The sequence below is a fragment of the Athalia rosae genome, chromosome 1 (assembly GCF_917208135.1).
Source record: "Athalia rosae chromosome 1, iyAthRosa1.1, whole genome shotgun sequence".
In the NCBI taxonomy this organism is placed as follows: domain Eukaryota; kingdom Metazoa; phylum Arthropoda; class Insecta; order Hymenoptera; family Athaliidae; genus Athalia; species Athalia rosae.
Window position 1 is genome coordinate 25670092 of NC_064026.1, and position 21357 is coordinate 25691448.

Consider the following 21357-nt stretch of genomic DNA (forward strand, 5'->3'; position numbering starts at 1 on the left):
GTGTCCTATCGATAAATACAACCCCTAGTCGTCGTTGGACGTTGGCTGAGTAGTCAACCCTAAAATACTTGAAAGAAATATTGTGTTCACTTGAAATTTAAATAATAGCTCAAAAATGGGAGAGGGACGTAACCCCATGGAACGCTTTAAAAACTCTGTGTATAACATTCTTGATGGACCCGTAACTCTTTTTCGAGGTATTATCTAATCACTCCTCGTAGGTTATGATGTAAAAATAACCAGTTCTCAAACTGAAATCTCAAGCAAATACGTGATAATTCCAGAGAAAATTGTTGTACCGAACCAACAGAACTATCCTTGGTACCATAAAAAGTTTCGTCGTGTTCCAACTATTGATGAATGCTATACAGATGATGTGGTTTGTTTTCACGAAGCCAATATGCAATTTAAACGAGACAAGTAACTGCACTTAGCAAGTTTTATAGAATTACTCTCTCTCATATAATGTAGGGCAACATTGATTCATCCCCGTTTTCTTTTACAGAAAAGTAGATAATGAGATACTTAATATTCTGAGGCAACGTTTTGAGGACTGTGTTTTATACGAAGGCCACGATGCAAAAGAAAAATGTACTCCTATATATCAGCAATATGAGGATGCTTCTACAAACTGGTTCATGAAATGTGTGTAATTAACTTGCCCTAATAGAGACTGATGCATAAAAATGCATTGGAAATTGATAATGGCTCATTTTTTAACAGATGGAGATCTTGGGGCTTATGGTAATGTGCGAGATGCATACATGAAGCAGAAACATCGCATGGTTTGGGAAAGAAGATATGGTCCGGTTGGAACTGGAATGACTCCTAAGAAATGAGGAATACCAACGCCTGCAGAGTTGTAATAAAAACGATATTGTAGATACTTATACACCATAAATTAATATCAATTACCACATTATTCTGTGTCAAAGACCCAGGAATGAAACCTCCTGATTTATGTCGTTTAATTTATTATTGCAGAGAGTAGTAGTGATTAATTAAATAAATCGGATTGCCACGTATCTGCTTGCTCAAATCATAGAGCAGAGGGCTACAGAAACATGTGGGTTTGGATTGAATAGAATGAATCACATCATATGGAACCTCCTTTTCGGGTTCATCCTCCAGTTGATCGTACTCGCTTCTATGCGCATTCCGCGATGCAGTGGAGAGCAAATCCGAAGAGTTTAAGTTCAAAATTTCCAGCCTGTCATTATGTGCCACATCCGTATTGGAGTACTCTAGCATACGACTGAAGCTCCGACATTTGTATGTAATTAAAAGTTTTTTGATGTCATAAGCGGATAGGTGATTTCTCTGCCCGATATCTATGTTTTCCTTCTGAAATCATTTATCATTAAGTCAATGGAAAAAATTAATGATACCCTTGCAGTTTTCTTTACCATAGGTATAATAGTAGGTATACTCTTGTCCTTAGAAAAGGCAGTCATTGAATAATGCATTACACTATCATAGTCGTATGGCAGGTCATAGGTTGTAACGCTCCGATGGTTCAGTACACGGAAATTGAAAGCGTCACCTGCAATTTAACTTTATTTATTTGATGTTTTTCTGGTTGTTTGGGAGATCAATGACTTATTTCCATATATAAATTACCCTCTTTGATGTTTTCCCAAAGAATGTTGATGTATTTATCTCTGTCAGGTCTCATATGCTCATGATAAACACCAAGGGTGTGAAGTAACTCATGCAACGCGTGTCCTCTGGTTTTGAAGCAGCGATTGACGTCAAGGTTGAGAATGCTTGGTCCATTACCAGCACGACCTAGGTCTGAAAAGCAGCCTTTTTCGGTCCCCGTTATATTGACCCAACTGGACCTGGGAAACCTGCCTTTTTTCGGATGTATTTTAACGAATTTAATGCACGTGCTAGCCTCTATTGTGTCCATAGCAGCCTCCAGAACCGCCAGTTTGGCTGGCTCATTACCTACAATTTTAAGTAATGCTATTAACTGAACTATGGATTTCTCTGAGCACGAATTAGATAAGTAGACACACTGATTGCTGAGTCAACGTAATAGGGGACCACTCCATCAATCCAAAGCAGACGGCGGTTTGTGGTAGTTGTTTTTCTTGAGAGAGTGTCTTCATGAATGTCTCCTTCACGGGCGGAGCCCTCCTCTGGATTATTATACTGAGACCAGGTGTCAACTGGAATTTCGGGGGCATGCGATTAATTTAAACTTCATATAACAATCTTTGAATTTAACTCACGTCTGTAGCTGATAGGGATAGCGTTGGATCTGCGTCCTTGCCATGGCAAAGCTTCTGTACATGATCGTTGTAGGATTAAATTTGGTATTATTGTTAAGATCGGAGCCCAGACTGTAGCCAACTGAACTGCCCACAGGCTGAGCATAGTAGCATTCGATTCTGTACGGATCAGTTTCAGTGAGTCAGACTGTGTTGAGGACTTGATTGAAACGATCTGAGCCAATAGCGAATCTGCAGCAAATTATAATGGCCACTTTATATACCTACTCTATATGTTTATCCAACACGAATAAAGCACCCATAGCGTATGTACATTTGTAAGCACAGAATAGCATAAAGTATGCAGGCAAAATTATATTAATGCTTTTCGAATCCCTATATACGTCAAGAAAGGTTTGATCAGCTAATACCAAAATTGTTTGGCGCCTATCATGATCACATGCGAAATTACCCTTGCCACTATTTTTTCGATATACGTATGACAACTAAAATTTTTATTTGCATGTACTCAGTGTTGCAGTATGGCTGTATATGTTGGATACCGGAGTAATAACATACTTTTGCGATTATATAGTTGAAAAAGATTCGTCAACAACATGTACAATATATACCTCTAAGTTTCTTCGTACTATAAAAATCAATTTTTATACTATCGATCAATGGATAAAAACTTCACTTCTGTTTTTAATCAAACAGAACTCCTAAGGCGTTACAAATTCATGGCGAGTAGAACCGCATGGCTTGTAATGAGCATACATCGATGCTGGAATAGTCAATAAAAAGTATCGAAAATTGATTGTCGACGATCAGTCGTAATCATTTTTCTATTATGAACTCATGTAAATAAATTGAGATTGCGCGGCAGCAAGAAGACCAACCGATCTTTGTTATGTACCTAAATGATCCGCTAAAAAGCTATTAACCCGCATTCATTTACATGTTGTAAATTTACGGCGACCCAAAATTTCAATTAACAAAGCCCTGTTCTATTTTCTAGGTGCATTAACAGATCTCTGATACAATGCAGTCATGCCGAATCAGTGTTATGACCATTTTATTTAACTATGCTAACATTTGAACTTTACACTTGGGCAGTTAGGCTTCGTAAAATCTACGATACTATTATTTTATTCTATTCAAGCTATACATTGCGAGAGAAATATTTGATTGCAATGATAGGATTCGATTGTGTATTTTTGAAATCAAACCAAAAAATTAGCAATATTAAAAGCCATTTAGCTATACGTATAAATGTCCTGAAAATTGAAAGCTATGTAAAGTGTTGATTGATTCGAAATGATGATTCAATGATAATAAATCAGATAATGGAATTTAATTTGTTGTTATAAATTATTATGAATTAAAAAAGCTGTGAAATTCGATTGGCAGTTTTTGTAGTAGCAAAGCAAGCAGCTTGTAATTTTATTTTATCTACATATCTCCTGAGTTCAGTGAAACTAACAATATCACACATAACATTAACAATTTATGTAATATGCGAAGAATTTTAAATCATATCCGGTTATCAAATAATCGTCAAAACCATGGTGTCTCCATTGTCAAATCTTTGTCATCGAATTACATTTTTCAAATACTATATAGTATTTGAAAAAAGAATGGGTCGAGTTGGCGGGTTTGGCTTCACAAATATTGCAATCTGTAGTTATTGCCTGCACTGAATCTACCGATTACCGGCCGCATTACCTTAGAATCATGTGTGTATACCCAGGGTTGACCCAAGATGGGGCTGGCCGTCTTTATATCTCAAGATGAATTCATTATCACAAATCTTCGGTCGACGCCCATAAGACCACACCTGTCTTTGCAAAGTTAGGAGTGCATAAAACATCGGCACATTCTTACCTTCGGAAATAAGTGTCATATCAGCGATCTATATTATATTATTCTTAATAATTTGGGGTCAATTTTTCCGAGGGGGGGTACAGTATTTAGTAGGTAAATAGTCACTCCGGGATAAAGTTGTGCAATCAGTCTTTTTATGCGATTTATCATCACCAGCCACATGAATCTGCTGCACATAGTGCGGCGACAGTTTTTAGCAGGGACTACTCTTTCCAAGTACAGAATCATGGCTAATTTCAACCATATACAAGCTGTAAATGACGTGTTAACACAGCCAGTGCAATTTTCTCCAGATTTTTTATTCCGCCAGGTGAGTTTATTATTCCTGTCTGCTGCAGTGAACAGCTGATAGCTGTCAACTTCAGGCATGTCAATAAAATATTCTCTTTGGTTCCACAGTTATTTGATCTAGTCTCCAGTACTTATACTTATCTACTGGCTGACATTGTGAAAAAAGAAGCAGTATTGATAGACCCAGTTTTGGAGCATGCTGAACGTGATGCAAAGATGTTGAATGAACTTGGACTTGGTCTCAAATATGGATGTAAGTGAATGTTCAAGTGATTGCTCCCGATTACGAATTACTGTATGGAGATTCATTTCTCTCAATTTTCTAGTGAACACCCATATGCACGCAGACCACATCACAGGTACTGGAAAACTGAAATCATTGATACCTAACTGCCGATCAATGATATCTCGCAGCAGTGGTGCTGCGGCAGATATTCTACTAGAGCCTGGAGACAATATAGAATTTGGCAGGCATCAGCTAGAAGTATTAGCAACTCCTGGGCACACAGAAGGTGGAGTTCATTTGTTAGCAAAATCTGTTGTGCTGTAAGAAGTAACGCTATAATGTGAAGTGAGCCATGGGAAATTTGTTGATGACTTTTGTTAAATAATTCTGCAGCCTTTAATTTACTATTCAGTTTCTACTGGCCTATTATTCTGTCATAAATTTTAACCTTTTATGACTAGTTAATTTATTAATGCCGAAGAGATTAGTGTGTTTCAGTTTATACTTTATATGAAATTTCTGTTTTTTACACAGGTTGCGTCACTTTTGTCTGCCATGAACAAGGGATTGCGTTCACAGGTGATACACTCTTGATACGAGGATGTGGGCGCACAGATTTCCAGGTTTGTAAAAGCAAGAGATTTGAAAAATCCTTCGTTATGATCTATTTCAACAAATCTCAACTAACGTGTTTCAATTAGATAGTGTTACGATATTTAATTTTCATTCCGTTTTTTTTTTCTCCTTTATCAGGGTGGTTCTTCAACAAAGCTTTACAACTCTGTTCATTCCGTGATATTTAATTTTCCGTTAAACTACAGATTATATCCAGCTCACGACTACACTGGGAGAACGGTGACTACGGTAGCTGAAGAAAAGGCGTATAATCCGAGGCTATCTAAATCACTTGAAGAATTTTCCCAGATTATGAACAACCTGAATCTGGCTTATCCCAAAATGATAGGTAATCATTAACTATCTCCTAATAATGAATAACTACGATTTTGCAAAAAACTATGTAATTGAAAATTATGATTACAGATAAAGCTGTCCCTGCCAACAAGGTCTGTGGATTATTCGAACTCGAAAAGAACAAATAGTGACCAAAACTCCAACATTTCTGTTTGGATTCCAAACTGATCAATTGTAAATACCTAATACCGCATTGAATATGATTTTGATTCAAGGAGAGAAAAGTAAAATCATTGTAAAAAATTAACCATTTAATATGCAGACATGGCCAAATGCATAATGTTGTTATACTACATGAAATATTTCTATTTTGAATAAACTTATGCACGTTCGCGATGTACGTAGCTGTTGCTTATTGTTGTATCAAACACGATAAGTGCCGAGTCCGGTCAACGGTCATCGAGGCTGGTGTACGTGAGTCCCGAAGGTTTTCATAGACAGCAATCAATTCTACATGTATAAGCACCGTAGGAACTACGACGCTTATACGGGAACGTTCCCGATTAATCATTTAGGTACGTGCGTACTACACATTTGCGTAGTCTACGTATTACACAGCCGTTAACTGGGGACTCACTTTTGGTCCTTAAAACGTAGTACGCATTTCTGCTTATACATCACATATATCTATATGTGCGTGATATGATACGAATATATGAAATTCATGAGGGTGCGTACACGAATATTAGAAAATCCATCGACAACGAAGTACAAAATTCGTCGGGCTGACGTCATTGCGTAGAGTCGACGTACGTACATACGTACGCGGCATTCCATATCGTATACTTATCACGAATCGAATCCTATTCCGTAGAAATTTATAAAGAAAGGACCTTCTATCGTGGTAGTACGGGGTGGCTACGGGGAAGGTTCTTACTGCATAGCTGAGGGTTGAAATCGATACAGTTTCCATGGTAACGCGGCTACTTGGTGGGTGGCCGACGCTCAGGCCAAGGCTAGCCCACTCGTGCATTTTCATGCTTGCCAAAAAAATAATTTCGCGAAAAAAAAAAATACGCGACAAAAACAAATTAGAGGAAAAAAGTGTCAATGTTAGAGAGAAAAAAAGCAAAGTTGAGAAAAACGTGATGACGGAGGAAAGAAAAAAATAGTCTCCCGTAAAACTATACGCGACCTCGTTTCCCAATTTTTTATCTGTCCCCTCTCCTTTTCTGCACTCACTGGTACTTTTTTAATTACGAACCGCTTATTCACGTTCAAGGTTGCAGTAGTCATTCGTCGATATGAATTATGAGAAATTCAAAAATGTTCGTAACACTAAACCAACAGCTACTTCTCCTATATAATTTGACATCATCCAGGTTTTTTTCTTATAAAAGACCCGGAAATTTCCTCAGTCTTTTCATCAACTGAACAAGATCTAATCGAATTTATTGCATTGCAATATTGTACATCTTCTATCATGGTACTGAAATATTTTTGTAGAGGTATACTTATGACGAGCGAAGAGGCGGTGCCATGACGTTTTTTGGCCTTCTCTGACGACTAATATTCGCGATTGATAATTTTCAGCCATTATAGCTATACTATACGGAATCCTAGAGCAGGATATTGTATGCTGCATCTATAAAGTAGGAGAATCAAACATCACATGGTAATCCCTGTATTATTTGTGCCTATCACGCAATAATTTTGACGTTTCCATCGTCGCTTATACATGTATCAGCGAAAAAAATCAGCAAACATATGATAAAAAATTCTTCTTTGCAACGACGAGTATATACATCACTTCTGGAACGATTGCGAGAGCATGGGATTGCGTGATTATTTTTTCAAACGGTTGTGAGCAATTGGAACAGTTTTTGAGATCTTATGGGGTGCACCTGCGGGAACTCGATCAGATGAGTATAGAGACGAATCCGAACCCATCGTAGACAAGGAAGTTGGAGTACCAAGCCTACCAGCGTTAAAACTGCTCCCTAATTTCCGCATAAGTAACAAGATTACCCAAGTTTTGTTCATTGGAATTGAAATATTTTGTGAAAATCTAGATCCAGTAAAAGAAGTCTCGCCGTACGCGATACTCATACCTCTAGATCACCAGAAATTTTAGCATACGCGTGATACATGTGAAAACGAAATAGTCGTGACTCATGGTAGAGCCCGTTCATTCTCATCCCCTAGCGCATCGCCTAGAAAATTTGAAAGGATAGTTTTCCCGCGCCGTATCGACACGACGTTCACGACGCAGCGTCGCGACGCCCCACGCCTTGCGTCTTCCCATTCGCTTCGACTTCGCCCTACTCCTTTCGCTTCTTCGTGTCCTTCTCCTTCGCAGCCCTTTCTGTGCTTCACAAGCCGTTTGGCGTCGCCTGTCCGTCCGCGCGGTTTCTCTGATATCACGATTCCCGATTCTCCCCTCTTTAGCGCCCTCTCCGAATCTGGCCGAAGTGGGCCGAAGCGTCAACGAAGTCAGTCCGCCATTTTGATTCCAAACTGTCGGCGACGAGGGCGACGCGAACGACCCACCCAGTGCTGCGGTAAACGGGCGATTGAACCCTCCACTATTACTGGGCTCCGTTGCAGCCGCGTCAAAAGACGGATTCGTTTCGTTGGGGTGAAAAGTCACTAAAATTTTGTGATAAAGTGTGCAGCGAAATTAAAAGTTCGAAATGACAAGGCTATTTCTGTCCGTTTTTATCGGGCTATTCCTCGTCTATAGCACAGAGGTGAGTTGAGATTAATTTTTACTCATACCTGCGTAAGAAGAAATTCAATTACTTCATTTTTTGTTACACATTATTGATCGAGTTACCGATCATATTGTGCGAGTTTGTGCTAATCGCAAGTTCCAGGAAATTTCCTCTGCAATTTTTTCGATTCCATAACAGGACCGTGGGCACAGGGTTTTTTTTGACCTAAGTCACTCGTTATTTACCCTCCGTCGTCTACCTTTCTTGTAGAGGATATCATCATCGATTATTCATGTGTCGTATAGTCGAAACGAACTATAATTCTATTCTAGCTTGATATATTATATTGATCTCGAGAATATATTTTCTCTTTTTTTGATCGTTGTATTCTGCGGTACTAATTGATCGTGCGAAACAATTTTTTTTTACTACACCTGCAATAAAAAGAACATTCAACAAGTTCAAAAAAAAAAAATTGCTAACGTTATTAGAGGTGTAAACAAGCTAAAAATTATTTGCTGCAAAAACCGCAACATGCCACACCGGTATTCTACGCAATTTCAAGACGATTGCGTATCGTATTTTGTGTATACATATAATACATATATGTAGTACATATGTATACATGGCATGCATACCTTCCGGTGAAAATGACATAAAATTAATGGCATATTCGTAATCAACCCCGACTGCTCGAATTCATACAGCCATACTCACCCTGCAATATAAATTATAAGAGTGAATCGATTTTATCGATCGTTCCAACACTAACGTGAAAAGAGACGATCAAATAACGGGCAATATACCTCAGGGATACGCAATTTTTCGACGACCCGTTTATTTTTGCATATTTACTTAATCCAACACACCACAGACGTGTGACATAATTCTCCATGTCATTTGCATGGCCGTCATCATATCGTGGGTGTTAATTACCAGCAACGATGTCCCAGCTACAATCCTCTATAATTTATTTAAACGCATTCGGTTTTAAAATTGAAACGATCATTTTGCGCTTCGTTTCTCCGATAATCGACGTTATTTGATACGTTTATTGGTATATGCGATATTCTATTTCATACGCATTACGGTATATTATAGCAATCTTTACGCACAAATGCAGATACCAGCAAAATATGTGTGTACTAGTAGGTATGTAGTTCCCCCCCCCCCCCCCCCCCCATAGCCAGTTGGCAATTTAATTTTTTATTTTTCATATTATGCACATACTCGTACTGAACTCGATTCCAGTATCACCATCTATAATTATCAATTATACATACGTTCCCATAACCGGATACCACATTGCAATTTTGAACATTGCAATATTAAAAAATAGTACTACATAGTACAGGTACGACCGGGTTTATTTTTACACCAGGTATATACACCTGCGCCTTTGCCTATTATACAGAAGGGACACAAAGATCTTGAACAGTTAGGCAGGTATGGAGAGATGAAAAGCGACTCCCAAATTCTTATATTTTCGTTGTTCGCGCTGTGTTTCCCAATCCGAATTCTCTTTGTGAATACAATTCGAGGCACGCCTCGATTATCGTTTTTTTCTTCAATTTTATTTTTCTCTCAAAAAATAACAATCCCGAAGAGCTTTTCAACCTTTACCAACACGAAAAGTGTCTCTTTGCAATGGTAATGAAACTTCATCATCTCTTCAAATCCCATTTAACGTTTGAACTTTCAAATCTGCTCGTGAATTGCTTCGATTCAAATCAATAGTTTATGTGAAAATAATTGAATCGCAATTGATTTTATGTATCGTATTGTATGTGCGCATCAGAAATTTATTTTATGTTCTAACCATATACGCATATGTAGTACCTCCAAATGCCCATTGTAAATTTGTTACGTATGTGCTTGCAGCTATGTTATCATTCAATTCGTTTTCACTCGCAATCGTCATCGTCCACGTAACGTATGAGAGATTTGGAATATTTTCATACGTTACGTAAAAAAATAATTTTCTCACCCTCATATTTCAGTTAATCGAGATAATATCGATCAATCATCTTTCTTTTTTGTTACTTTTTTTTTTCGCTCTCTTTCATTCTTTGTCAGTTTGTCAATATCAATATCCTACACGTGAAGTATAATATTGTTCTTGTTTCAAATTTTACATCAATCATATTGAAATACGAAACCGTCCGCCATGGTAATTTTATATACATTAGAAACGAACGAAAACACACACGCACAAAGAACACAAAGGAAAAATGTAGAGCGCCAAAAATATTTCGTAGTTGTAATCGATGCTCATGTCCAGCAGATAATTATAAATCAAGTTCTCTATGGTATGTAATAATTATGCGCTTTTGAAAACAGTCAAACATTTTCAAACTGTGCAGCAAAACCGCGTCAACAAGAATGAGATGAAATTAAAAAAAAAAAAAAAAAAAGTCACGATCCACTTGCTGCTGTAGCGCACATGATATTTTCCATCAGATACAGGAAAATCTTGATGCCTATACCCGTGCAATATTAGACAGGCTATTACAAGTTCACGAATTTCGTGGCGTATAATTTATAGTATACGCATACTCCACGTACAGATTGCAGCTGATCGGAAATTTTACGAGCACATACGTTTATTTATACACAGAGGTATATCCGGGTAGTAGGGGTTCGGGAGCAAGACGATATAATTTCGCAGGTACGTTTCGCTGAGCTTTCCAGGGGAGGTATACTCGTGGATTAGTTTGTTCTCGCTTCGTTTAGTGCTATTCGAGCCATAACTCTGTTAATAAGTTGAACGGCTGTTGATTAACCGTCGAAAACTGCTAATTTTGAAGCCTCCGCAAGTCACTAATTAAAATATATACTCATATTACATATTGTATATTGTGAATATGGTATGGACGTATACGTACCATTCGCTATTTTCACCGATGGTGCATGTACCAAATAATAGACACGATCCAGGCGTATAATATACCGCATATGCATATATATATATATATATATATATATATATATATATATCTTTCGGGATGTCAGTAGCACGTCATAAAACGTGTATAATGGAAATCCATGCAGATTCCGGGGATAAAAATTGAAAAGAAAATAAATAAATTTAACATCATTACGTCAAATTTTCCCATGTGATTTTTAAATACCCGATACCTCGCCCGATACTGATCGCTAATTAAAACATCCCTCGTTACTACATACGCATACATATGTATATGGATCGATTTGTCGTGTCGTCATGCGTGTGTCATAAATATAAAATATGCATAGGGGAAGGCGGGGCAAAACGGGGTATACTTATGAAGGAAAGCCCGAGCTTTGTGAGACTTGAATCGCATCTTTCTCTGATTTCTATTTGAAGTAAATGAAAAAGATTTTCAGTTACCTGCACGAAAACAAACAACAAATCCATAACTATTGCATTGGATATTAATAATAAAAATTATATTAACATTTAGGGTAATATTGCCATCAATGTTTCTTTGAAAGTAGTCACATAAAATTAAAATAAAAAAATAAATTCAATCCAAAATGATGTGCCAGGTCCTTTTCGATCATTAAAAAAAAAAAAAAATAAACAAGGTAAGGGAAGACGGGGGAGGAGGATGTGGTGAATATTTAAAAAATTGTACAGAATAATCTGTCGTCCCGTTGATCGATCGTTATCGTGTTCGTTCGCCATTGATTTGTTTGTTTTATTTATTTTTTGATTTTTCTTCAGTATCACCTAATTCCGTCCTTGACCGCGAATCACAACGTCGGATACGTATACAGTTGTAGATTTGCATATACCACGTTACATCTATACCTATGTAAAACGGCAGCGATAGCAACAGCTCCGTCAGCAGTTTGACAAGTTTTACATGTCTAGAGATAGGTACATCATTCTAAGTAAATGAGTATATAGGTTCACACAATTTTCTGTTTCACAGATTTTATCTGTCTATATAAAATCTAACAATGCTGCACATATCTTATACAAATATACACCCATATCAAGACATGAATCGAAAGGATTGACTTAAAAAAGAAAGGAATGAAATTGATATAATCACAAAATTGAAAGTACAATGTTTGTTTATTTTTATTTTTTTATTCTTCTATGTGAAACGTCGCGTGCAGTAAAAGCTTCTTAAGGTCGTGGCGGTCAGATTCGCTTAAGTGCATTAGCCTAATCCAGTTAGATCGAATCTTATAATAAAAAAGAGCACCTCGGTATTATACACATGCTTATATACAAGATGCGCAATATGCATCGAAAATTTAAACATTACATCGAATATTATAATTTTATTGAATTTTTTATTTCACTTCGTTTTGTTCGTTTATTCACTCTCCTTGTTTTTCGTTCTTTAAATTTCAACCCTTTTTCACATGCGTTGAGATGAAGCAAAAAATTCATGTAGAAAATAAAAACCCCACGAGGTTTTCCGATGCGTTTGCCACGTATCCGGGTATAGGTATATGTACAGATTATATATACGGTATACTATACATTATAGGTATGTACATACATGTATACAATTTGCACATAATATCAGAGCTCAAGCGGAATAGGGATGAATCCCATTGTATTCACATCGTGCGCTAGGTTTAGATTGATTATTTAAGCTTCGTATTCCTAGTCGCTCGGCTAGAAAGGTATAGTGTCACTGACAAACGGAAGACGGTGGATTATCTTGAAGTGAGTACACGTTGCTGTTGAAATGGTCATTATGTAGGTACACACCCGTTCCGGTATGCGCCTGCATAATCGGTCATAATATGTCGTTATGCTCGCACAATCAGAGATAGAAATTGAGTTAGACGTTTCGCTTTTTATTTTTCCGGTATTTCTACTGCGTGCGGAGCTTTATAAGAGCCGTACAGGTATACGTCTCGAGAGTGGAAACGCAAAAATTCTATCGTGTATCACATACGATGGTGCTGTGCGTTATATAACGTACATCGAGAACAGCCGTCTGCCACTTAAATACTATTATTTTTTTCTCGTTCATTTTTCCTCGCGGTATAATATTCCGATTAGATTATACGTATATCAAATGTCACATAGGGTAACATTCTGATCCTTTATAAAGACGAAAGATTTACCCTCTCCCCTAACACCGTCCCCATTTATCTAAGTACCTACCTAGATTATACTTATAGTATAACCGCGACGAGGGCTTGGCGCTAACGATAAGAGAAGAATGTCATTTTTCATTCGCTCTTTCGCGATAATATTCTCCCCGCCCCCCAAGTTTTTTCGTTTTTTTTTCTATTTAGTTTTTCCTCGTATAAAAAATAAAAGTCCCCATTTTTTTTTTTATTTTTTATTTTTTTCCAAGCCAGATCTCTTCCCGTCGGTTGGCTCTTGTGTCGGAGTGAATCTATTATTCTTTCTATACGCGTCCCTTACGCCTCGTTACGCATAAGAGCTCCACCTGACTTCCGATGACGGTAATTCAATTTCAGTGTAAGATGAAAGGATACAGACATACGCTGATGCCCTTTTAGCAAAAAGTTGTCCCCGTACGTTTGTTCGTTATCTCTGCAGTGCGCGCATTGTGTATATTTATATGCCATACGATTGACATGAGAATCCTCTTCTACGCGCACCCAACAAATCCTAATATCTCATATACGTATCGGGCGTTATATTGCGTACGATGGAAATTCGTGATTGATTTGGCGGATTTTTTTTTTTTTTTTTTCACCCTCGTGAAAAAAAACGCTGTCCGAAAATCTGGTGAAAAATCAAAAAATTTTCATCCAATTGCAAGTGTACGTCGTACATGCACGGAATACAGATGTAATTATATATAAATATATTCTCGATATCAAAAGTAGGCCCTACCGGTTTATTTTTGTTATCGAGCTACCCCGGTGAACTTGTATGCGCGGATACCTATGTGATATATAAATTAAGTCGACCGGACATTATTCAGTCGGTGAGTCGGTTGGTTGGACTAACTTCAGTGCGGTCAGTCGAAGAGAAAATTTTATAGCTGTGAGTAACGAAAGCCTAAAATAATACGAGACCCGGTATGTGTACATACATGTATATGTTCGTATACATACGTAGGTATGTACCCACCCATATGCCGCGTAACGTATATGTGTACATAACCTGTTAATCTCTGTACATATATACGCGAGCCATTATCCCTCGTTTTTTGAGATTACCACATCCATTTCGCCCCCGTTTACCCTAAAATGTACACAAATTAAAGTTATAATAGACTTTTCACGATGCTTTTGTTATATCTGCTTCATTTTTTCTCCCTTTTTTTCACCTATATACTTTTTATATTCTTCCGCATGGAATCGCATATGGTAGCAAAGATGATTCATCGATGTTTGTTCGTATGGTAATAAGTCTCTATAAATTAATTTTCTCATGAATTGGACGGTAAAAAAATGTTATCATTACACATAATTATGTATTATATACACAGCGCCACAGTTACATAATACACAACTGCATACCGACGAACATGTCCTACATACTCGTTTGTATACATATGTATAGTTTGCAATGCACGCCCTAATGCCTAGAATTTTTACCCTTTGTTCCGTACATACATGTATCTCTTTATATATACACAAACACATCAAGCGAGCGTCGTATATAACGTATGTAAAAAGTTCGACATGAAAACCTTTTTAACCTACGTGCGAATTTTCCGGACATATAAATTTTAGTCTATATATTTTTACATCCCGTACGGTTTATTTATTTTTTTTCTACCCAATGTAGAACAATTGAAAATATTACACACGTATAGAATATTTCATACGCGGAAATGAAAGATATACGACATCGAACAACTGTTGATAACAGCTGCAGCAAATCATTGTTCGAACACAGTTTTGGCCTATAAAAAAAAGAAGAAAAATTAGGAAAGAAAAAGAAAGAAAAATGTTTGACTTATACTTATTCCTAGCGTAACCGATCCATACAAATTTACGTGTGAAAAGAGAAAAGAGAGAAAAAGAACAACTAAAAAAACTCTACTGCAGCATCGGCAGGAAAACGACGGCGATTTGAATGCCTTGATGGCGTAGGGGCCTGCTGGCGATCGATTCTTTCAGCGTTAGCGTATTCCCGCAACGATTTTAATAACCTTCTAGGTTCGCGCTGCGAATGTCCAGATGGGTTTTATCTCGTGGAGGGAATTCCACAGGATCTGGTAGTAGCTGTTTACGTATTCCAAGGGATGAATCAGGGTATCGAAATACAACGATATAACCGAGTATTAATTTGTTCCTTTGAAACGATCCATGCAGATATCAATATCGTTAAAGAGGTCGTTAAACTCCTTTCACATGAACCATGCGCGATGCAGATGCACCGGAAATAACTCGAGGGTCGAGTAACTCTGGATATTTTTGTGACTGCAGGTGCTTATTTTTGTATATATCTGTAATCTCAAGTACCGCAGACGGTAAATTATCAGGGCGTGTTAAATCGACCGATGTGAACCACCCTCGCGAACATATTCTCTCTTCCTTTTCTCTTTTTTTTAAGATTCGCGTACGTACAGGTACTTAAATTGTATGGGAATTAATCGACATTCACGAAACGCACGAAGACGATGGTCCGCTTCGATAAATGCTTCCAAATCTTGTTAGTCTCCTTTATTTCGGTATTACGCACACGATGCATAACATCAAAATACAGAAATTATTCAACTTCGCTAACGGTGTATAACATAAGTTATTTTACCGAGCTGTAACCTGCAGCTGTTTTGATGATATTTGTTCGAAATGACCTTATTAAATGATACACAGGTACACTTATACGTGGTGAATTGTAGCATTCCGTTGGCACCGATGAGGAGGAGTGCCGCGTGTATGTGGACGCACAGAACTGAAGGAACGGGGATATAGATGTTATTATTATTGTTATTATTATTATTGCAAACACTTATACGTGTGGGTTGTACTGTACGTACGTATAACGTACGCTAGACAGAGTATGCGACATCGTTGTCATCTCGTTGTTTGCGGTTACCACGTAAAGTTATGTCATTCGCGTATTGTATACGCTTTATGGATCTCTGACGTAGTCGCGTCGTTGCGAATTATTAGTCAAACTTTAGACAAACTCGCGTGCTTCCTTATAACCCGCACCTGTGTTAGGAACCCACGTACTTATACGTACATGTGCGTATGTAAGTATGTATTCACAAGTGCGAGTGTAATTGTCACGTTTATCGAAGCACGGCACGGATATAATATCTATTATGCATTAGTTTGAATATACATATGTATAGGTAGGCATATGTATTACGTGCTCCGAAGTTAGCTTATGGATTTCACCATACGTTCCGAGGAGAAGAGGATAAATTTTCATTTACGTTCTTTGATCGATTTAGAATGGTAAGAAGGGGAAATGTATTCATGTCGATGATGTATCAACGGGGTATTTAAATTTGTATGAATTGTCGTTAGGTTTTGAAAGTTAGTGATATGGATCGTTTGAAGTTTTGTGTTGTCCTGCGTAATTTTGTATGCATATTCTTTGCCGGAAAATCTCGGCTATGGCACATGAATTCTTTTGTCGTTACAATATGTTATACGGAAGGACAAATCGATAAGATCGCGCGACATTATTATGTATATAAAGATGTGTGCATAGGTATAGGTGTATACAGGTCGTATACATATATGTATGCTTATATTCGTCCATCGACGTGCTTCGTATATCTGACATAGCGACTCTAATCAACCAATCAAATGTAACGTTGACGTTTAAACCTTTTTTTAATATACGTATATACACGTATATAGTAAAACTACGTACGTTATATACGTAGTTACAACCGATGGGAGACCGGAAATTAACCCTTTCGTAGCTCGCGGAACTCATCGAGCTAGTCCGCCATTTAACCATTCCTATATAACACCCTCTACCACTTTTCACCTTCCCGCACCCATGCCATTCTCATTCCCATTCCCATTCCTATTCCCATTCCTTTGCGTTTCATCCCTATATAGATTCATATATGTATAGGTATATCCACGTCTCGTCTACTCCCGGATAAATACCTACGTGCTCCCATCCCACCCATCACGCCAAAATTCGTCGCGTTTGGAGAGAATTTTGTTATCCCCTCTGTCCGCGACAGGTACAGTCCCTCGAAAGGACGAAAACATATCGCTACGCAATATACACGCGAGGAGGTATGACACAGGTGGAGGGGTGTATGTAGCGATAGGGAAAAAATTAAACGAATCGGGTACAGGTGCGAAAATATATAATATGGGGTTATTATACCCGTCCGATGTATGCGCAAGATATGTAGCTAGAAGAGTTGGCAGAAATTTTTCATCCGGAATGTACCGCATTGTCCGTGCGCATCGGTATTCGGATGCTGCAGACGCGCGAATTTTATTCTAAATTTCTCCCTCGGCGACATAGCTGCAGGGTACATAAAAGGTATATAGGTATATATACATATACACGAGAGATGGACCTACACCGAGGGTAAAGCATATGCACGTGTGTTGCCTATAGGTGCGGGTGGGTACAGAGGGAATCATAAGTTCTCGTGCATGCCAATTAGAGTTGCTCTCAGAGTTCTCCTTGTCGCTTTATACGATTCTATGCAAGGGTTGTCTGTCCCCCTCAAGGTCCTGCAGCCGCTCGTTTTACGTGCGCTGTACTATTTCTTATCGAACGACATCGAGGTGTACCGAAATCTCGGAGCTAGAGGGAGAACATTGTGGTATATTCGTCGGCACACTGTAAGGAACTGCCGCTCTGAATTCTTGGATTTAAAACTTTTGAGATTTTCTGTACCTACCCATGTATGTAATGTACATAACCATCTCAATTTCGCACGAAACCAGGTGCGATAATTTTCTGACGATGCGCGTCACAGATATATATGTATACGTATATACTTGTGAAGTATATATAATACGCGTGGTATACTGTATATGGTAGGATGTATGTATATGGAGAAATTAATCCCGTACCAGCTTTATTTGATCCGCTGAGCTTTTATCCCGCTTTCATGTCTGATTTTTTTTTTTCAAATTTTTTCTTTTTTTTTTGCCCCCACGTCATACGTACATATAAACATACATATGTACGGTATACTTGTCAGACGTCGCCGGTGAAGAGGGATCAGTAATAAAGTTTTTGCTAGGTCAACTTATTCGACTGTATATTTTTCAATGTATACTATTTACCTATCGTTAAATATGAGTGGTATAATTTCGCGGATAACGGAAATACCTATGGCGGAATTTCGTGATGAAAAAACGTCAACTTGTCATAGCTGGCGGTTCGTTTACACTTACAATTAGCTTTAAAACTCTGGTATGAAATTTATTGATTTTTAGGCGAATCAAGTCCGGTTCCTCCGCCATTTTAAAACCACTTCGGACACGGGTTGTATAAGTAGGTATACATGCCCATGTATAGGTATATCTGAAGAAAAGTTTAAAGTAGAAACTGAAAGTTTAACGTTTGTTTAAGCCTCGCATATACATACAGATACATCATATACACACGGTGAGATAAATTTCTGTACATACATACGTACGTACATTCGCGGCCACTAAGAAGACTTCGAGTTGAATTATTGCGTGTTATTTCTGTATGTATTGTACGTATGTATTTGCCAACATGCATATTAGATATAATAATAATGACAATGGTCTCTTCCCGTAATACACGACTGCAGGGTGTATACAGACAATTTCAGTGGTCATTACATATTCAAAGGTGTCTCGAAACACCCGCTTCACAAAAAACTTTTACAATTAAGAACTTGAAATTTTTGGGGATGAAAAATGCACCCTTTCAAATTTTCATTTATTTCTTGTCGCAATTCGATACACCATTCCATATACGTACATAAGGTATGAATATTGAATATCATGAATTTCTGTTATGTGTGTCAGGTTATTATCTGTTACAGGTATATTATAACGACGTACGTGACGTTTGTACAAACTGAAAGCTCGCGGAAGGATTTAAAATAATACGCAACCTTTTTATGCATTCGGCCCATACAACACGAGGTCGTACGTACGTACATACGTATACACAGGCACGCATATCATAGCCGCCATTTTAATTCCATAGGTCATCACTCTCCGGGAATATTACTTCTTCGGAGCTTTCGTAACAATCGATATTCCATCAGCTCTTCGATACCTTATCTTCCGTATCACTACTTCGTCAGGGTATATACTTGTATAAATGTACAGGTGGAGTCGCCAGAGGTGTCCGAATAGGCGGAGACTAATCGACGTCGTGCTTCGCCTCCGTAGCCAATGAACGGCGAGGGAATCCACAGAAGAAAATAAGCATCACGATATAGACCGTGTCTGTCGTATTCGTTTCTCGCTATCGCATCACGCCGTTTAGTCTCCGCCTATTCGGACACCTTCCGTGACTCACCCTGTATATATACATTTTATACAATGGGTAGATATGTATTATACAATATCTGCAGGATGAAATCGTCCTTATCCCTCGATATCCTGCCCCGCGCTCGCGGTTTCCCATCGTTTATTATATGTATACAGCGCGTATACGCACACAATGCGATGCTCGTTATACCTACAGAATTTTCAATTATATGGTGTATTATCGCTGCGTGTGCTTCGCGAAGTACGTATAATGAGAATATAATTCCTCAACGCAATATCGCGATCTAATAATATGTATGTATACCCGACGTTCGTACGGATGTATATGTATATGTATAAATGATATGCTTTGACGAAGCGCTGCTCGCGCGAACATCCAATACATACATATATATATATAATTGTAATAAATTGCTGAGTGAAGAATCAATTTAATTGAATTTCGTTAATCTTGATTGGTTTTTCCTTTTTCTTGTTTCAGGGAGTGTCGGAAAGACTAGAATTGGCGCCGGCAGGTGGAAGGTGGGAACCGCAGGTAATTGAAAAAAAAAGCATTTAGAAGTTGAACGGTATTTATTCGGTGGATAACGGTGAGATAAAAAGTTTTGTTTTCAGTAACAAGTGCAGTGTATATATATATAGGCGTACAAGTACGCAATTAAAAGTTGCTTACCCTCCCCTGCAGACCCCTACGCCCCTCTCGTGTTCGTACATAGGTATACAGGTATATAATGTGCAGTACCACAGCATCGGAAGAAAATCAAGCTCGTGATTCGGGATTCGAGATATCGATTAAATTTAGAACGAATTTCCGCGCAAGAGGATTTGTGTAGAATATAAAGATCCATTCGTATTAATAGCTGTTGAAACTGGACCGCAAGTAAAAGTTTTCGAAATTTTAATTATACATGTTTCATCTGTATATGTATACATATGTCGTTATTTTATGTTATTTTACGTTATTTTATGTTCATATGCACTTGCAGTTTACAGAAAAAATTAAAAAATTCTATTTGACATACGAAAATTGCGGTATATTTAGAGGGCGCAGTGGAACTTATTATTATTGTTGTTATTTTCTTTGCTTCTCTTTTTAATGACTGTATAATTTTAATTGGTACATGTACATATTTATATAGAGAGATCGTAGATATATATATATAACTATATTAAAAAGTTATTGGAAATTTACAGGGTATACATATTTTATTGCATAACATCGGTGTTTTTTATTTGAACAAAATTATGAATGAAAAAAGTGATAAAAAACCGAAAAAAACACCAGGTAACGTCGAATACCATCAACATGGGAAAAATATAACGCACTGAACTCGATGCCTTCAATATTGTAGATTATACTGTACATACCTATCTATCTCGCAATTGTCGTTAATTGATGTAGATTGAATTGATGACAACAAAATCAAATGAGAAAAAAAAGAAGAATGAAAATCGAGTGAGGATTTTCGAATTATCGAATATATTTTGTACTAATTAGAAATTATTTATCTCCACAAGGTTGCGACACTCTGCGAAGCAGGTGAAACCTATTTGACCCAACACATCGGTGATCAGGGTAGATGGGTGTCTTCGACAGATAAAAAAGGCTGCCTGACGGACAAACTAGAAATTCTTGAGCACTGTAAACAGGTGAGATTTAAAAAATGATATTCTTTTACTATCGCTGTATACGTTATTTTATCCACTGCAGATTGAAATCGATCCCGTTTCAATTTTAATTCCAATTTCATTTTCA

The 21357-nt window shown here is 37.6% G+C and overlaps 4 protein-coding genes across 8 annotated transcripts in view; 3 read left to right on the plus strand and 1 right to left on the minus strand.

The window, feature by feature from the left end:
* The first annotated feature begins 3 nt into the window (after positions 1–3).
* On the plus strand, positions 4–1087 carry LOC105692465 (NADH dehydrogenase [ubiquinone] 1 beta subcomplex subunit 10). 2 transcript variants are annotated; one of them, XM_012411689.3, is made up of 5 exons: positions 4–197; positions 285–420; positions 506–645; positions 724–879; positions 985–1087. In XM_012411689.3, the coding sequence occupies exons 1-4, from the start codon at positions 116–118 to the stop codon at positions 837–839; spliced, it is 474 nt and encodes a 157-aa protein (XP_012267112.2). In that variant the 5' UTR covers positions 4–115; the 3' UTR covers positions 840–879; positions 985–1087. The 2 variants fall into 2 exon arrangements, with proteins under 2 accessions (XP_012267112.2, XP_012267111.2); XM_012411688.3 differs by having other exon boundaries at positions 5–197; positions 724–862.
* On the minus strand, positions 923–2983 carry LOC105692422 (zinc metalloproteinase nas-14-like). Of its 3 annotated transcripts, none has more exons than XM_048655456.1 (6): positions 2796–2983; positions 2238–2468; positions 2022–2174; positions 1621–1950; positions 1407–1543; positions 923–1341 (listed from the first exon to the last, which is right to left on the minus strand). In XM_048655456.1, exons 1-6 carry the CDS (start codon positions 2833–2835, stop codon positions 976–978), a joined length of 1257 nt encoding a protein of 418 aa, XP_048511413.1. In that variant the 5' UTR covers positions 2836–2983; the 3' UTR covers positions 923–975. The 3 variants fall into 3 exon arrangements, with proteins under 3 accessions (XP_048511413.1, XP_048511407.1, XP_048511421.1); XM_048655450.1 differs by having other exon boundaries at positions 923–1344; positions 2796–2980; XM_048655464.1 differs by having other exon boundaries at positions 923–1344; positions 2648–2907.
* A 1026-nt stretch (positions 2984–4009) lies between these two features.
* LOC105692464 (persulfide dioxygenase ETHE1, mitochondrial) lies at positions 4010–5929 on the plus strand. The gene is made up of 6 exons (XM_012411687.3): positions 4010–4410; positions 4500–4644; positions 4718–4903; positions 5152–5240; positions 5371–5581; positions 5659–5929. Exons 1-6 carry the CDS (start codon positions 4237–4239, stop codon positions 5715–5717), a joined length of 864 nt encoding a protein of 287 aa, XP_012267110.2. The 5' UTR covers positions 4010–4236; the 3' UTR covers positions 5718–5929.
* Positions 5930–7958: 2029 nt separating this feature from the next.
* Positions 7959–21357, plus strand: part of LOC105692448 (amyloid-beta-like protein) — a 36681-nt gene continuing 23282 nt past the window's right edge. The window contains exons 1-3 of one of the 2 annotated variants that reach the window (XM_012411664.3): positions 7959–8279; positions 20083–20136; positions 21120–21251. In XM_012411664.3, the coding sequence (XP_012267087.2) occupies positions 8223–8279; positions 20083–20136; positions 21120–21251 (243 nt within the window). In that variant the 5' untranslated portion in view covers positions 7959–8222. The remainder of the gene's footprint in view (positions 8280–20082; positions 20137–21119; positions 21252–21357) is intronic. The other variant, XM_012411663.3, reaches the window with a different exon arrangement.

Excerpts from the sequence above, each read along its gene's own strand:
- LOC105692464 (XM_012411687.3), top strand. The coding sequence starts at position 4,237 with ATGCGATTTATCATCACCAGCCACATGAATCTGCTGCACATAGTGCGG. Across the intron at positions 4,645-4,717 it reads ACTTGGTCTCAAATATGGAT|TGAACACCCATATGCACGCA; the intron begins GTAAGTGAATGT and ends TCAATTTTCTAG. Across the intron at positions 5,582-5,658 it reads GGCTTATCCCAAAATGATAG|ATAAAGCTGTCCCTGCCAAC; the intron begins GTAATCATTAAC and ends TTATGATTACAG.
- LOC105692465 (XM_012411689.3), top strand. The coding sequence starts at position 116 with ATGGGAGAGGGACGTAACCCCATGGAACGCTTTAAAAACTCTGTGTAT. Across the intron at positions 198-284 it reads ACCCGTAACTCTTTTTCGAG|AGAAAATTGTTGTACCGAAC; the intron begins GTATTATCTAAT and ends TGATAATTCCAG. Across the intron at positions 421-505 it reads ATGCAATTTAAACGAGACAA|AAAAGTAGATAATGAGATAC; the intron begins GTAACTGCACTT and ends TTTCTTTTACAG.
- LOC105692422 (XM_048655450.1), bottom strand. The coding sequence starts at position 2,835 with ATGTTGTTGACGAATCTTTTTCAACTATATAATCGCAAAA. Across the intron at positions 2,469-2,795 it reads TCAACTATATAATCGCAAAA|ATTCGCTATTGGCTCAGATC; the intron begins GTATGTTATTAC and ends AATTTGCTGCAG. Across the intron at positions 2,175-2,237 it reads TATCCCTATCAGCTACAGAC|TTGACACCTGGTCTCAGTAT; the intron begins GTGAGTTAAATT and ends CCGAAATTCCAG.